We start from the raw sequence: 16,727 nt of genomic DNA on the forward strand, positions 1-16,727 counted from the left end.
GAGCCACCTTTATCCCAGGATTGTTACTAATGTTGCTCAATATTTGTAGATGACATGATCATGTTGTCATGGTATCTTAAGTGAAAACATCAATTTAAATGAAATGGACATGTTCAGCTGTGATTGGTGGGTGTTCTTGTCACTGCTGTGGTTTTGAAGCACTAGACTGGAGCCTGATGCTTTTGCATGTAAAAGCACAACCTCTACTACTGAGCAGCATACCCAGGTCCTCCAAGGTTTGGATTATGACACTTATCATACATATGAGACATTCTCATATATTTTAAAAGTTAGGCAAGGCTGGGGAGGTGGCTCAGAGGTTAAAGGCACTTGTTTGCAAACGTACTGGGTTCAATTTGCCAGTACCCACATAAAACCAAATGCAAAGAAAAGAGGTGCATGCACCCAGAGTTCATTTGCAGTGACAAGCCCTGGCACAGTACACATTCTTGTTCTCTCTGACACCCTCCATTTGCAAATAAATTAGTATTTATTTATTTTACAAAGTAAAATGGAGAGATGGGCCAGTGGTTAAGGTACTTGCCTACAAAGCCTAACGAACCAGATTCAATTCCTCAGTACCTATGCAAGCCCAGGTGCACAAAGCAACACATGTGTCTGGAGTTCATTTGAAGAAGTTGGAGTCCCTGGCAACCTATTCTCTCTCTATCTCTCACTGCTTGCAAATAAGTAAATAATAATTTAAAAGAAGAAAAAAGGCAACCAGTCATGGTGACACACACCTTTAATCCCATATTTGGGAGGCACAGGTGAGAGGACCACCAAGAATTCGAGGCCATCCTAAGACTACATAGTGAGTTCAAAGTTGGCCTGGGCTACAGCAAGACCCTACCTTTAAAAAAAAAAAAAAAAAAAAAAAAAGATATGTGGGCTGGAGAGATGGCTTAGTGGTTAAGCACTTGCCTGTGAAGCCTAAGGACCCCGGTTCAAGGCTCCATTCCCCAGGACCCACATTAGCCAGATGCACAAGGGGGCACACGCGTCTGGAGTTCGTTTGCAGTGGCTGGAGGCCCTGGCACACCCATTCTCTCCCTCCCTCCCTCTCTCTCTATCTCTCTGCCTCTTTCCCTGTCACTCTCAAATAAATAAATAAAAGTGAACAAAAAACAAGCTGGGCAAAATATAAATGTTACATACCCAAAAGCAGTGGAAATAAATATTAATTTGCATCTTTTATCTACACTACATCTTACTTTTATCTCACCAAAAATGCTTAAATAAAATTGTTCTAAAAATTATAGAGTACAAGTTTAGTAACATATGCCATTTATGAATACTAATGCCAAAAGTGTGCTGATAAATTTTTGAGATAAACGTTTTGCTAATATGCTGAATGAATTTTCAACTGGTAATAATAAATCACTAAGAGATTAGAAAGATTCTACCATTCTTTCTTTCATCTGTATGAGGTATTATCACAATTGGTTAAGCAAATACAAGTTTTCCAAAGATGACTGTTTAAAATTTGAGAACATAGCACTATAAAAAAAAAAAAATGACAAAATAGTTACAGTAGTAAAGAATCTTCACAACCATAACTGAACGAGTAATTGGTCCCTAAGAAAGAAAAGGATTTAAATTTCTAGTTAGTTCCATTATTGATTATTACTTTTAAAAACAATATATGTATGTGTGTGTGTGTGTGTGTGTGTGTGTGTGTGTGTGTGTATCTGTGTGTGTATACGTACCTTTACTCCATGTCCAATGTCATCTAGAATTGTGTAGTCAATAGGTTTCCTAATATAACGAACTGGTCGTTCAAGGTTGGCTGGAGCAATAATCTTGTGTGTTCTTGAAGTGTTTTTATTAGTAGTCAAAATACCAATTTCTCTTCTTGCAACTTTCTCTTTATGAATATCAACAGTCTATAAGACATTAATATAAAAAGACAATACAAAAAGGTATAGCTCTAATATACAGAAATAATTTTAAAACATATCTAGAAACTTAACATTATTTCATATTCATTTTGTAAATTTTATTCTTTCTAGATTACTGGCTTTCTTCATTTTTAGGCTAATGCATGGGCTGCCAAAGCATGGTCCACCACAGCTATAAGCAAAGAGTATTTACATTTCTAATAGTTGAAAAAGAAAAAAAAGTCATGGAATGAAAATTATACAAAATTCAAATATCTGTTTCTATGATTTAAACTTGAACACAGTGTTCACCTGCCTATTTGTATATAGCTATTTTTATAACAGTCACTATAGCAAACTTATGGCCTATGAAGTTTTAAATATTTACTTGCTAGCTTCTTTACAGAAAAAGTTTACAGCATTCTGTGTCCTCTTCACTATAGTAAGCCTGGGCTGTGGAGATGGCTCAGCAGTTAAAGGTGCCTGCTTGAAAAGCCTGGAGGCCTGGGTTCAATTTGCCAGTACACATATAAAGCCAGATGCACTAAGTGGTGCATGTGTGTATATGAGTTCATTTGCAGTGGCAAGAAGCCCTGGCGCACTCATTCTTTCTCCTCTCTCAAATAAATAAAAATAATTTTTAAAAAGAATAAACTTGCCAGGTATGGTGGCACACGCCTTTAATCCCAGCACTTGGGAGGCAGAGGTAGGAGGATCGCTGTGAGTTCAAGGTCACCCTGAGACTACAGAGTGAATTCCAAGTCGGCCTGGGATAGAGTGAGACCCCACCTCAAAAAAAACCAAAAGAAAAAAAAAAAGAATAAGCTTAATGTAATGATTAGGACAGTACCAAAAGCTGGGTGTGGTAGCTCACACTTTTGATCTCAGCACTTGGAATACTTAGGTAGGATTCCATGAGTTCAAGGCCACCATGGGCTACAGAATGAGTTCTAAGTCAACCTGGGCCACGGTGAGACCCTGCCTCAAAAATAAAAGGCAACACAGGAAAGAAACAGAAAGCGCTCTACACGCTGGTTTTATTTTAAAGTAGCATATAACTATAATTTCTATTAGCATTTAAGCATTTCACTAAAGGAAAGAGATAAAAAATAAATATTAAAATGAGTGTCAAGAGCTGAATATGTAGATGGGTACAGTGCTGGCCTAAAATGTACAAAGTCCTGAATTCAATACCCAGAACCACAAAATAGTAACAGCAAAGCTGCTTATATATTATAACATAATGCTAAATCAAATATTTCATGAATTTATATTTGTCAAATGCTTATATAAACATAATTTAACATGAATGACACTACATTTTTATAGTCTATTATAATTTACTAATAATAAAGAATAATTTTTTTAGGAACTTAAAACAAAAAAAGCAGCATTTTTATTCTATAAAATGCAATTTAGTCGTCTATAAGCAACAATTACTTCAAATGAAATACATGAAGCGGAAACATAAGGCTACTAGTACATGTAGAAAGTACTGTTTCTGGAACATGTTTGAGAATGATTAATACTGTATACAATGTAAATTAAACATCTCTCCCTGGGGAATGCAGTCTAGAATTTGAAAACCACTAATATCTTCTTACCATTATTTCTAACTGAGACAGCAATTAATAGTCACTTTTTTTCCTAACGCATTTCCAATAACAACTCCCCAGTCCTACTTCAACATACCTTTTTCTAAAAGAAGTACATAATAGCAATAAAAAGATGCTAAACATCATGACAATACCACATGAAGAAATTTGAAATATGATCATTTATCTTTTAAAACTGACTGAGTTAAATTAGACACAGTCAAAGTTTCCCATTTCTCTGCAACCAAGAGAGCTTCAAAGCAACAGAAATTATACTTCAGAATTAATAACTAAATGATGCATCAAGCAAACAACTGACCAAAGTAGAGACTTACTCACTTAAGTATTTTTTAAGTTGTTTTTTACTTTTATTTTTTATTTTTGAGAGAGAGGAAAAGAGAAAGAGGCAGACAGAAAATGGGTACACTAGAACCTTCAGCTGGGTGCAAATAAAATACCAGATGTGTGTGCCCCTTTATGGTGCTTCTGTGACACTGCATACTGCGGCATTGTGCATATGGCTTCATGGACCTGGAAAGTTGAACATGAGTTCTCAGGCTTCACAGGCAAGTGCTTTGACTGCTAAGCCATCTCTCCATTGCCTGAGAAGCCTAAGGACCCATGTTTGACTCCAGATCCCACATAAATAAGCAAGACCCACAAAGGTGAGGCAAGCCCGTGGTCACACATGCCCACTGGGTGGTGCAAGCATCTGGAGTTTGATTGCAGTGGCTGAGGCCCTAGAATGACAACTCTCTCTCTCCTCTCTCTAAAATAAAGTTAAAATTAAATAAATAAAAATACAAAGTTCGAGTGATGACATAAAAACAAAAAGATGCCGGGTGTGGTGGCGCACGCCTTTAATCCCAGCACTTGGGAGGCAGAGGTAGGAGGATCACCGTGAGTTCAAGGCCACCCTGACACCATAGTGAATTCCAGGTCAGCCTGAGCTAGAGTGAGACCCTACCTCGAAAAACCAAAAAAAAAAAAAAGACTACTTGGAAAGAAGGGATTTAAAGGAGAGGGGATATGGGAGGAGGAAAAGAGAGGTGGGAGAGGATGATGATCATGGTTTGTTGTTTATATTTATGGAAGTTGTAAAAATTTTTTTAAAAAAAGGTTTTATAAGCTAGCATGCTGGCACACACCTTTAATCCCAGTACTCGGGAGGCAGAGGTTGGCGGATTGCCATCAGTGTGAAGCCATCCTGAGACTACATAGTGAATTCCAGGTCAGCCTGGGCTAGAGCAAGACCACCTCAAAAAACAAAAACAAAACAAAAAAAATTAAAAATTTCTGCATCTGAAGCTAAAAAGATGGCTCTGCAGTTAAGATACTTGCCTGCAAAGCCTAAGGATGCAGGTTCAATTTCCCTGTACCCATGTTAGGCCAGATGTACCATGTAGCGTGTAGGTCTTAAGTTTGGTTACAGTGGCTAGAGGGCCTGGTGTGCCTATTCTCTATCTGCCTTTCTTTCTTTTTCTCTTTCTCTCTCTCTAGGAAGGAATTTTTCTTTAAGTCTCTGCATCTCTCTCACACTCTCCAAGGCTCAGGGAACACTGCAGAAGAAGTGGTGGAAAAAAAATCGAAGAGCCTAAGGATGGGAAGAATACTACAAAATACTGTTTTCAGGACATAAAGTAGCTGTTGCATTCATGACCTCAGAGCAACTACTGTGACCAGCACAATATGGGGACCATCAACATTTTGTCACAGACGGAGAAAGGCGGAAAAAAAAAAAAAGCCGGATGTGGTGGCGCACGCCTTTAATTTCAGCACTGGGGAGGCAGAGGTAGAAGGATAGCTGTGAGTTCGAGGCCACCCTGAGACTACATAATGAATTCCAGGTCAGCCTGAGCTACAGTGAGACCCTACCTTGGGGGGGGTGGGAGTGGAGGAGGAGGAGGAAGTAGGAGGAGAGAAGGAGGAAGAAGGAGAAGAGGAGGAGGAAGCAGGAAGAAGCAGAAGGCAGAAGCAGGAGGGAGGAAAGGAGGACAGAAGACAACAACAAAGAAATACAAGAAGGCTGCCAGGTGTGATGGTGCACACCTTTAATCCCAGCACTCAGGAAGAGGAGGTAGGAGGATCCCCGTGAGTGAGGCCAACCTGAGACTACATAGTGAATTTTAGGTCAGCCTGAACTACAGCAAGACACTACCTTGAAAAAAAACATATATATATGAGGACTAATTGGGGGAAAAGGGTTACATAGAATTAGAACTGGAAGGGAGAAAAAAGAGAGGAAATTATGACCAAAATACATTGGGGAGGTGCTAGACAGATAACTCAGTAGTTAAAAGCACTTCATGCAAAGCCTGAGGGCCTGGGTTTGATTTCTCAGTACCCACATAAAGCCAGATGCAGAAGTAGCACATACATCTGAAGTTCACTGCAAGAGCAGGAAACCCTGGCAAGCACATTCTGTTGCTGTTGTTGTTGTTTGGTTTTCCAAGGTAGGGTCTCACTCTAGCTCAAAGTGACCTGGAATTCGCTATGTAGTCTCACGGTGGCCTCAAACTTATGGCAATCCTCCTACCTCTGTCTCCCAAGTGCTGGGATTAAAGGCGTGCGCCACCACACTTGGCTTTCTTTCTTCTTTTTTTTTTTAATTTAATTTATTAGTTTTCTTTTCAGCAAATACAGTCAGTTTGATACCATTATTAGGCTCATCCATGATCTACCCCCTCCCAATGGACCCTCCTTGTTGATGTAAATGGGTCGTGCATTGTGGAGTTAACCCACAGTTATTGGTACGATAAATGTCTCTGCATATCATGACCCAACATGTGACTCTGACATTCTTTCCGTCCCCCTCTCCCACAAAATTTCCCTGAGCCATGTTGGGTTCATGTTTGGTGTGCTTCAGTGCTGAAAATGTGTAGCCCATGCTGGCCTCGAACTCCTGATCCTCCCACCTCTGCCTCTTCAGCAACATCCTACTGGTGTGTGCCACCACTACTGGCAACGCCTGGCTTTCCTTTCTCTCTCTTAATAATAAAATTTAAATATATGTGTGTGTATACATTATATATGTATATATACATATACAGTGCACATATGCAAGTTATCAATAAAAAAGTTTCTTAAAGTCTCTGAGATCTTTCAGAACAAATTTAGTAAACTATAAAACTTGCTCCTTTTCAACTACTTGAGAGAGCTGTAATACAAAAAAGATCTGAGGCTAGAAAGATGGCTTAGCACTTGATGTGCTTGCCTGCGAAGCCTAAGGACCAGGTTCGATTCCCCAGTACCCAAATAAGCCATATGTAAAAGGTGGTACATGCATCTGAGGTTCATTTGCAGTGACTAGAGCCCCCGGGCATGCCCATTCTCTATCTACCTGTCTTTCTTTTCTTTTCCTTCCTCCTTTATTCCTCCCTTCCTACCCCCCTCAAATAAATATATAAAGTATTATTTAAAAGATGTGAAGCCAAGCATGGTGGCAACATACCTAGAATCCCAGCATTTGGGAGATGAGGCAAAATAAATAGGTAAGCCTTAGTGACATTTTAAATTGGAGGCCAGTACCATGTTGTTTCAATTACTATAGTTCTGTAGTTGTAACAGAAAACTTCAGGTTCACTGAGATGAGCTTCCAGACCAGACACAGTCATGGAGGAAGGGATTTATTGAAGCTTACAGATCCAGGGGAAGGTCCATAATGGCAGAAGAAAGGCCAAGCAGAGACAGAAACCACAAGCCAAAAGCCACACACAGCATACTTCAGGAAGAACTTAGGCACTTTGCATATCTTTAGACTGGAGTCTCAAATCCACCACCACACCTTAAGATCTGCCCAGTGACACCTTCTCCAGCCAGGTGGGTATAGATCTACAAAACGCTGAATATATTGGAGGCCATCTATTCAAACTATCACATTCTACCCCTGGCCCCCAATAGATTCAACACCATTACACATTATAAAACTGTATTCAGTCCAATTTCAAAGGTCCCCACAGTCTTGACCAATTTAAGCTAGTTCCAAAGTCCCAAGTCTCATCTGGAATTTAAGATAGTCTCTTAGCTGTGAGTCCTATAAAATCAAACAAATTACATACTTTCAACATATAAAAGTACAGAGTAAACATTTTCAACTGGTATAGGGCGTAGCAAGGAGAAACTAGAACAATGCAAACTCAACCACCATAAACAAACATCAAACTTCATGTGCAGGTCCATTATAACCAGAGACTGACAGTCTCCAGCTTGGCAGAGGAGCCAGGAAAAACTTCCATTCCAGCCCAACAATGCGCTCCATGGTAGACCTTGCACAGTCCTGGTATACCCAAAAACAGCTTCAGGTCTCCATGCAAACCACAGTCCATCTTCCAAAGGCTCTTCCAGCCTATCAGGACCATCATGTGACCTGGAACCATGTGCAATTCATGACCACTCCACACATTTTTCATGCTTCCCAAACTAATACCAGGTATACAGGATGTAGTCATATTCTTTTTTGTTTTATTGCTTTTTTAAGGTGTTTTTTTTTTTTACTTTATTTCTTAGAGACAGAAAGAAAGGGAGAGAAACACAGAGAGGGAGGAAGAGACAGAGAGAGACAGGGTGTGCCAGGGCCTCCAGCCACTGCAAATTCCAAATGCATGTGCCACTATGTGCATCTGGCTTACGTGGGACCTGGAGAATCAAACCTGGGTCCTTAAGCTCCACAGGCAAGAGTCTTTACCACTAAGCCATCTCTCCATCCCTGCAGTCATATTCTTAATTCAAGGACCTGATAAGAGGAGGTTCCTTCTCCAATCAACTCTTTCCCAAAAGGTTTTGCATTTCTAACATAGTCTTTCCTCAGGCATCCTTTCCATTGTTTTACTATAAAGCAGTTGGGCCATCTTCCTTAAGATTGCTAATGTGTTGACAATAGCAGCTTCAGGTTACTGGAGTAACCTAAAACAAGTCTCAGTGCCTGTAATTTTCACTTGCTTGAGGTTTTCCAACTTAAAATCTTAAACTCTCAGTCCAGTATCTTCAGCCAAGCATATCAGTCCATTACAAATTTAACCTTGATCAAATCCTCTGGGCCTGGGCAGCAGGACACAGCCAGCCCTTATGCCAACTCCTCTGCAGTCTTTCCTTCCCCTTAGAAACCTCATAAGCCAAGTCTCCAAGTTCAATACTGTCTGTACTTAGCATTCTCAAACTGTCATCAGAATACTCCATAAAACTTGGCTTACCACTTCAGAAGGCATCTTCAGTTGCAAGCACCAAGTCCATGGCCATTGCTCCAAAACAAAAGTTCCAAAAGTCCAAAATCCACATGGTCAGGTTCATCTCAACCCACTCTTCAGTAGCAACTTCTCTGGCAAACAGCTTCAGATTCATTGAGATGAACTTCCAAACCAGGTATAGTTATGGAGGAAGGGATATTATTGAAGCTTACAGATCCAGGGAAAGTTCCATAATGGCAGAAGAAGGGTCAAGCAGAGACAGAGAAGCCACACAGCACACTTCAGGAACTCCAGGAAGAACTTGGGTACTTTGCGTATCTTTAGATTGGAGTCTCAAATCCACCAGCACACCTTAAGATCTGCCCCGTGACACCTTCTCCAGCCAGGTGGCCATAGATCCAAACTACAAACTAATAAAAGACTGGATATATTGGGGGCCATCTATTCAAACTATCACAGTTGTATAACTTGAAATCAACTATGGTGATAACCTCCAGCAGTATTTTTTTTTCCTTAGGATAATATTGGTTATGCAGGGTCTTTTCTGCTTCTGTATGAATTTTAACACTGTATTTTCTATGAATAATGGGACTGGAATTTTGGTTGGGATTGCATTCAATCTGCATATTGCATTTGAAAGTGACCATTTTCCTCCAGTCCAAGAGCATAAAAGATCTTTCTATCTTCTGGTGTCTTCCTCATTTTCTTTCTTTAGTGTTTTAAAGTTTGCACAGTAGAAGTAACTAAGCTGGAAGCCTCCTCCCTGCTGGCATCTATACCAAGGGCTGAAAAGTGTTATTCAGGCTACAGGGGCAAATACTGAACCATCAGTAAACCCTTTTAACTACACAAATGGCCAGCCAAAGAAAGATGAGCCCCATGGCACAAGAGTAACATGACTGCTAAAAGGGTAACCAACTGCTTTGTGACTAGATTTAAGGCCCACTCCATGGAAGGGAGTTCAAGCCTGGTAATGTCAACTTAGTCAAATGGAAATGGCTTGAAAGGTCATAAGCTAGTACTGTTGTTTAGCTAAATGAATACATTGTACCCACCAAACTGACCTCTAATTACTCATGTTTATGTTCATATGGTAATGCTACTCTCATCTTTTATTTTTCTTAACAGTTTTTGTATTTTATTGTTGTCTTTTTTTTTTTTTTTTTTTTTTGAGGTAGGGGCTTAATCTAGCCCAGGCTGACCACACATTCACTATGTAGTATCAGGCTGGCTTTGAACTCAAAGCAATCCTCCTCCCTCTGCCTCCCAAGTGCTGGGATTAAAGGTGTGTGCCATCACACCAGGCTGCTCTCATGTCTTCTTGCAGATGGTGGTAACTACCAAGGAGACACATACTCAAACTGCTGAGGAGAATCAACAGTTCAATGCTCAGCATGAAATGACACATCTCCATCACACCTGCCAATGCAGGGAAACTACTGAAGAGGCGGCAGAAAGAATGTCAAGAGCCAGAGCACAAGAAGGAGTGCTTTGGAAAGTTGTGTTCCACACACAAGGTGGATGTTGCATTCATGACCGCACAGTGACTATTGTAACCTGCACAATATTGGGCCCACCAACATATTAACATGTCAAAACGGATGATGAAAGCAAAAATAAAGGCATTAAAAGAGCAGAAGGCCTTGCTGACAGGATGAAAAGGTTCCACAGAAGTGGTATGGATGAGTGGGGACAAGAGAGAGGAACTGAATTCCAGGTCATCCTGAGTGAGAGTCAGACCCTACCTCAAAAATAATAATAATAATAATAATAAATAATCATACTAATGCAAATTGTACATATTTAAAATGTCAAAAAAAGTATTTTTTGCCGGGCGTGGTGGCGCACGCCTTTAATCCCAGCCCTCGGGAGGCAGAGGTAGGAAGATCACCATGGGTTCGAGGCCACCCTGAGACTCCATAGTGAAATCCAAGTCAGCCTCGGCTAGAGTGAGACCGTATCTCGAAAAAAAATAAAATAAAGTAAAATAAAAAAAAGAAAGTAAGTAGGAGCAGCATGTGTCCACGATAGAGTGGGTGTGACGCAAAAGTCCTTAGGCACGTTACTGCTCTGTCACCAGACCTCCTCTAAAAAGTATTTTTTTAAGCCAGGTGTGGTGGTGCATGGCTTTAATACCAGCACTTGGGAGGCAGAGGTAGGAGTATCACTGTGAGTTCAACACCACCCTGAGACTACATACTGAATTCCAGGTCAGCCTGAGCCAGAGTGAAACCCTACCTCGAAAAACCAAAAAAAAAAAAAAAGTATTTTTAAAGAATAGGCTACAGCACTCAGGAGGCACAGGTAGAGGAACACTGTGAGTTTAAGGCCACCCTAAAACTACATAGTGAATGTCAGGTCAACCTGGGCTACAGAACGATAGCACTATTGTTAGAAGGTAATCTTCTTTGAGTTGCTATTTACTCTCCTGAGATTTTGGAAAAGTACTTATTCATAAATTAAAGTAGTAGAATGTAAATCTGACAACAACATTTTATATTTGTAGCAAACTGAAACTTCATTTCACATTTTGACGCAATAATTCTGTGTTGTGATGAATTGTCTAAGCATTGTACATATAAAGAAGTATTGGGGTAGACATGACCTATCTCACTTCCCCACTCTGGGAGGAGCAAAACCATCTGATGTCTCCACATGTCCCCCCTTAGGGGCAAAACTGCCCTAGTTGAAAACAAAAAATCTAGAGGTAGTTTTTTCTTTATTTAGTATGAAATAACAAGTGGTTCCAAGCTTTGACTCTAGATTAATGACTCATGTGCCTGCAAAAGAATAGGTGTTTGGTGGCATTATTCTTTCTTAAAGTATCTACAATAATAAAGATAATATAATGTTAAGAAAATCACAGAGAGGGAATTAACACGGGATTTTTTTATAATCATGGAAAATGCTAATAAAAATTTAAAAATAAAAAATTTTAAAAAAAGAAAATCACAGAATATTAATTTGTATTCTTGCCACACCACATTGAACTAAATGAATTCTTGTGAACGTAATCAAATATATCTTTAGAAAATGTCTGGTTTTATTTAGAATTTGAATAAAAACTTGAGAAAGAACATTAAAATTTCTCTATGAGTAAGAAAAACTTCTGCTCCAAAAAGATTCTAAAGTTTTCAGCAATCACCTACCTCAATTACTTTAAAGTGTGTTCTGGTCCGGTCCAGTCCGGTCCAGTGTGTTGTGTTGTGTTGTGTTTTATATGGCAGGGTCTTGCTCTGGCCCAGGCCTACCTGTAATTCACTATGTAGTATTAAAGTGGCCTCAAACTCATGGCAATCCGCCTACCTCTGCCTCCCCAGTGCTGGGATTAAAGGCATGCACCAACACACACAGCTTAAAGTTTTTCTTAAAAAAAAAATAGAAAAACCCGGGTGTGGTGGTTCACACCTTTAATCCCAGCACTGGGAAGGCAGAAGTAGGAGGATCCTTGTGAGTTCAAGGCCACCCTGAGAATACAGAGGGGATCCCAGGTCAGTGTGGGCTAGATTGACACCCAACTTTGGGGGAAAAAAAAAATTAGAGCCAGGCATGGTGGAACACACCTTTAATCCCAGCACTTGGGAGGAAGAGGTAGGAGGATCACTATGAGTTCGAAGCCACCCTGACACTACATAGTGAATTCCAGGACAGCCTGGGCTACAGTCAGACACTAACTCTAAAAACCAAATATAAAACAAAATTCATATGTGCCCCCACACACACACAGGTACACATAACTATTTCTTGCTGGTACAAATGAATGCCAGTCCAGCTTTACATGGGTAGCTGGGGAACTGAACCCAGGCCAGTAGATTTTATAAGCAAGCACCTTTAGCTCCTAGCCCTTAAAAGATTTGTCTTATAAACCAACCCTATTGCTGAAGATTTCACATACTTGGGCTGCAAGGCCGCTGAGAAATCCTGCTGGAACTGAGCTGATAACCTCCTCCATGTAGACCAGCTAATAGAAAGCTAGAAGAAGCCATTCTACATGTAGTTCAATGGGAGAAAGAGATACCACCAGTGAAGATACTCAACAGTAGACACTGCAAGCCTTATGATTGGCCAGCCAGGCCAAATGAGCCAACCGGGTGCAATAGTGGCACGTCTGGCATGGTGGAAACCAACTGCCCTCTAATTGGACTGGAGGCCAGCTCCATAAGGGGAAACACATCCCTGATACTGAAAACTTAAAACAGGGGTAGTCATGAGCCCTAGGCATGTAACATCTGCTGATGTCTGGAAAAATGTATATACTATGCTTATCAAACTGCCCAGTAAGCACTTCTCTTAACGTTCATACCCTTATATTAATGCTACTCTCACTTTGGGTAGAGAATCTTCTCTTTTCAGATGGCAGTGACATTGGGATGACTCAGAAGGTATCATAGTGCTGGAAAGAAGTGACTGGAGTACTGAGTAACATCTCAATCACACCTTCCAAGGCTCAGGGTCTAATGCGGAAGAGGTGGCAGAAAGAATGTAAGAGCCAAAGGAAGGGTAGGACTCCATCCAACATGCTCCCTCCAGACATAAAATGGCCTGGATATCCATGACCTCACAGTGCCTGACACTACCTACACAAGACCATCTTAAGAGAAGGAAAAGACCATGACATCAAAATAAAAGAGAGGCTGATTGAGATGGGGAGAGGATATGATGGAGAATGGAATTTCAAAGGGGAAAGTGGGGGGAGGGGTATTACCATAGGATATGTTTTATAATCATGGAAATGTTAATAAAAATTGAGAAAAAAAAAAAAGATTGTCTTATAAACCAAGTATGGTAGTGCACACCTGTAATCCGATTTCACAGGAGACGAAGGCACAAGAATCAGAAGTCAAAGTTACCCTCAGCTACACAGTAAGTTCAAAGCCAGCCTGGGTGACTCTAACTCTTATATAAAATTCAAGTATGTTTAACTAGATAGAAAGCCCATATTTATCACCTTACTTCACATTAATCAGTTTAACAGATATTTAGAAAAGTTCATCTATTTTTAAAGAAAATATATGGCTATGTTTTTCCTACAACAAATTCACAACTTTCAGTAATCATTACTGCCTTTACCTTGATAATAGTATTTGGCATCACAATGCTAGAATACAATCAATTATAATCTTTGGAAGTACAAGTTCCTCGGTGATATTTGGAAAGAATTTGAACAGTAAAAATGGTATGTCATGGAGCTGGTTTGGTAGTTCAGTGGTTAAATTCATTTACATAGCCTGCCAGCACAGGAGTAATTTCCAAGCCACCAACATAAGCCAGATACACAAAGTGGCACAAATATCTGGTGTTTGTCTGCAACAGCAAGAGGTCCTGACATGCCCTAATACTTAACAAGTACAAGTAAAGAAATAACTCAAAATTTTATAAAAAGTCAAAGTTATCCCAGAATTCTAACATTTCTGATTATATGACAAAAAACTCACTCTTATTGAAAACAAAAAAGCCTTAGTAAGAGCTAACAGCACTCACCTGTAGCAAGTAAAAATATGTGTCAGCTAGCAAACAAAGATAACCAAAACTAATACAAGTACACTGCTGCTATTACTACTACATCTGTTAATCAAGAAACACAGAAATATCACTGCAATTGTGGAAGACTTAAAACATCTCTTTTCCCAGTTTCTTACTTATTAGTTATCCCAGCCTTCTCACTACTTTGCCAAGCTGGTCTTGCATGCTGCAGGCCTTCCACATGACATTTCAGCCACATAGAGCCAAAACCAGGTCCCTTTTGCCTTGAGATAACCATACTGACTCCCAGAGCTCCTTTGCAAGCCTGAGTCCCACACCCCCATCTCCCTCATGAACCCAAGCACATGCTCAGGCCTCAGCAGATGGCAGAAAGGTACTATATGTAAAATACTGTGTTTTAGGTTTATCCATGCAATGCTGTTTTCCATTACCACAGACAATTGTGAGTTGACTGTACTGGATAGCTACCTCAGTTAGCAGCCCATCAGTGTGGGAAAATATCTGCAATCAAACAGTTAGAGGTGATTAACTCAACTAAATAGGGTAATTTTTAAATATGCCAAATGTTTCAACTAAATATTTCATTATTTAAACTTAAATGTGTTTCAAATTATCCATCTTCCATAAAACATATCAGTTATTGAAAAAGTTAATGGGTAATTTTCACTGAAATATATATATATATATATAGAAACTATACATAGTTAATTAGGAAGTATATAAAATCAACTTCTATGCACAATTAGACATTGATAATCTTACGTGGTATTTCCTTAAAAATTAATTTTTTTAAATTTTTGTATATTGCATTTATTTATTTATTTATTTATTTGTGGGGGCAGACAGAGAAGAGGCATGCAAACAAACTCTAGACACATGTGCCACTTTGTGCATCTGGCGTATGTATGCTCTGGGGAATCAAACCTTGATCTTTAGGCTTCACAGGCAAGTGCCACAACCACTAAGACATTTCTCTAACCCCTTAAAAAATATTTAAGCAAAACTATATAAAGTTGTAAATTTAAAAAAAAAATCCTACATGTATAGTCTACAAAGTTCTACTGCCTTTCAGTACCTAACTCAAAAAAAAAAAAAATTCTAGTCTTGTATTTTATCAGACTCATTCTTCTATTTTTATCTCCCTCATTCCTTAATTTTTGGGAGGTTTTCCTTTGCCCCCTTTCTTGCTCCCACCTTACTTGGTACTTATATTGGAGACTGAACCCACAGCATGATAGGCAAGTGCTCTATGATAGAGCTACATCTGTAGCCTTATATTACTCTCCTAGTACCAAAAAGAATATGAAACTACTTATCCCTAAGCAAAACAACAAAACTTTAAAAAGGCATTTTGAAAGCATGGTGTGGTGGTTTTATTCAGGTGTCCCCCATAAACTTAATGTTAGGTCCCCAGCTGATGGCAGTTTGGGAACTGAAGCTTCTTGGAGGCGGTGTATTGTTGGGGGCAGGCTTATGGATGTTATAGTCAGCTACCACTTGCCAGTGTTTGGCACACTCTCCTGCTGCTGTTGTCCAACTGATGGTGGCCAGGAGGTGATATCCGCCCTTTGCTCATGTGACTGCTTTCCCCTGCCATCATGAAGCTTCCCCTCAAGTCTATAAGCCAAAACAAACCGTTTCCTCCCACACTCTTGGTCAGGTGTTTTCTGCCAACAACATGAAGCTGAATACACAGTAAAATTGGTACCAAGAAATGAGGCTATTAATGCTAGACACCTGATTCTGTTGCTTTGGCCTTTTCAGAACTGATTTGCAGGGTGAAAGTGAAAAGATTTTAAATCATGGCCTAAGAGACACCTTGTAGTGCAGTAAATACAGCTTGATAGAACATTCTGGTCAGAGTTGAAAGACCTGAATGCCAGAAGAACTATGGACTGTAAGGTTTGGTTTTGAGGGTGATAAAGAGCTTTGTCTGGACTGGCCTAGAAGCAGTTTGTGTGACAGACTTGCTGCCTGTCAGTGTCCTGGGAATTTGTGCACTGCACTGTGCATTGCACTGCATAGCAATGGACTGGTATGAGCAGAGAGATACAGCACAGAATAAAATCTTTGGGTCTAAATTGCTGCCCATTTAGCTATAATTGACAGATTAAAACTACTGAGATTGGGCAAGCTGACCTTGCATTGGGACAAGAAGAAGAATGCAGAATGTTTTGAGAGGGTATAAATGCTGAAGGAGCATCCTTTTCTTCAAAGTCTGCTTTATTCCTCCCCTGAATTAACACCTGGTATTATGGAGTATAACACATGCAGGAAAGGGGGGGGGTCACTGAATTTGCAACACAGTTTTGTATTCTAGAAATGGCCATGAGCAGTATGACGCAGGCTTGTTGGATTACCTGCATGGATGCTTGATGAGGATAAACCATGGGTTGCAAGAGAGACCCAGTGAAGATGCCCGGACTATGGGATGGAGCCAAGGAGTGCTGCTGGAACTAAATGAAGTTTTAAGAGGCTGTGAGCGGCCTAGCTGAAGGGCCAGAACTGAATCCAGAGACTTGTCACTAGTTAGGATTATTGGACTTGGAGACTTGTCACTGAATAGAGTTGGAGGACTTGGATCT

The 16,727-nt window shown here is 40.0% G+C and overlaps 1 protein-coding gene across 24 annotated transcripts in view; it reads right to left on the reverse strand.

Moving 5' to 3' along the window:
* The window catches only part of Abi2 (abl interactor 2), a 128,710-nt gene that overhangs the window by 56,544 nt on the left and 55,439 nt on the right, over positions 1-16,727 (reverse strand). For 19 of the 24 annotated variants that reach the window (XM_045148044.1, XM_045148038.1, XM_045148045.1 and 16 more), the window contains exon 3: positions 1,710-1,886. The exons of the other annotated variants lie outside the window; for them this stretch is intronic. In XM_045148044.1, coding sequence (XP_045003979.1) covers positions 1,710-1,886 — 177 coding nt within the window. The remainder of the gene's footprint in view (positions 1-1,709; positions 1,887-16,727) is intronic. 24 annotated transcript variants of the gene reach the window in all.

This window comes from Jaculus jaculus, chromosome 4 (genome assembly GCF_020740685.1).
Source record: "Jaculus jaculus isolate mJacJac1 chromosome 4, mJacJac1.mat.Y.cur, whole genome shotgun sequence".
Lineage (NCBI taxonomy): Eukaryota > Metazoa > Chordata > Mammalia > Rodentia > Dipodidae > Jaculus > Jaculus jaculus.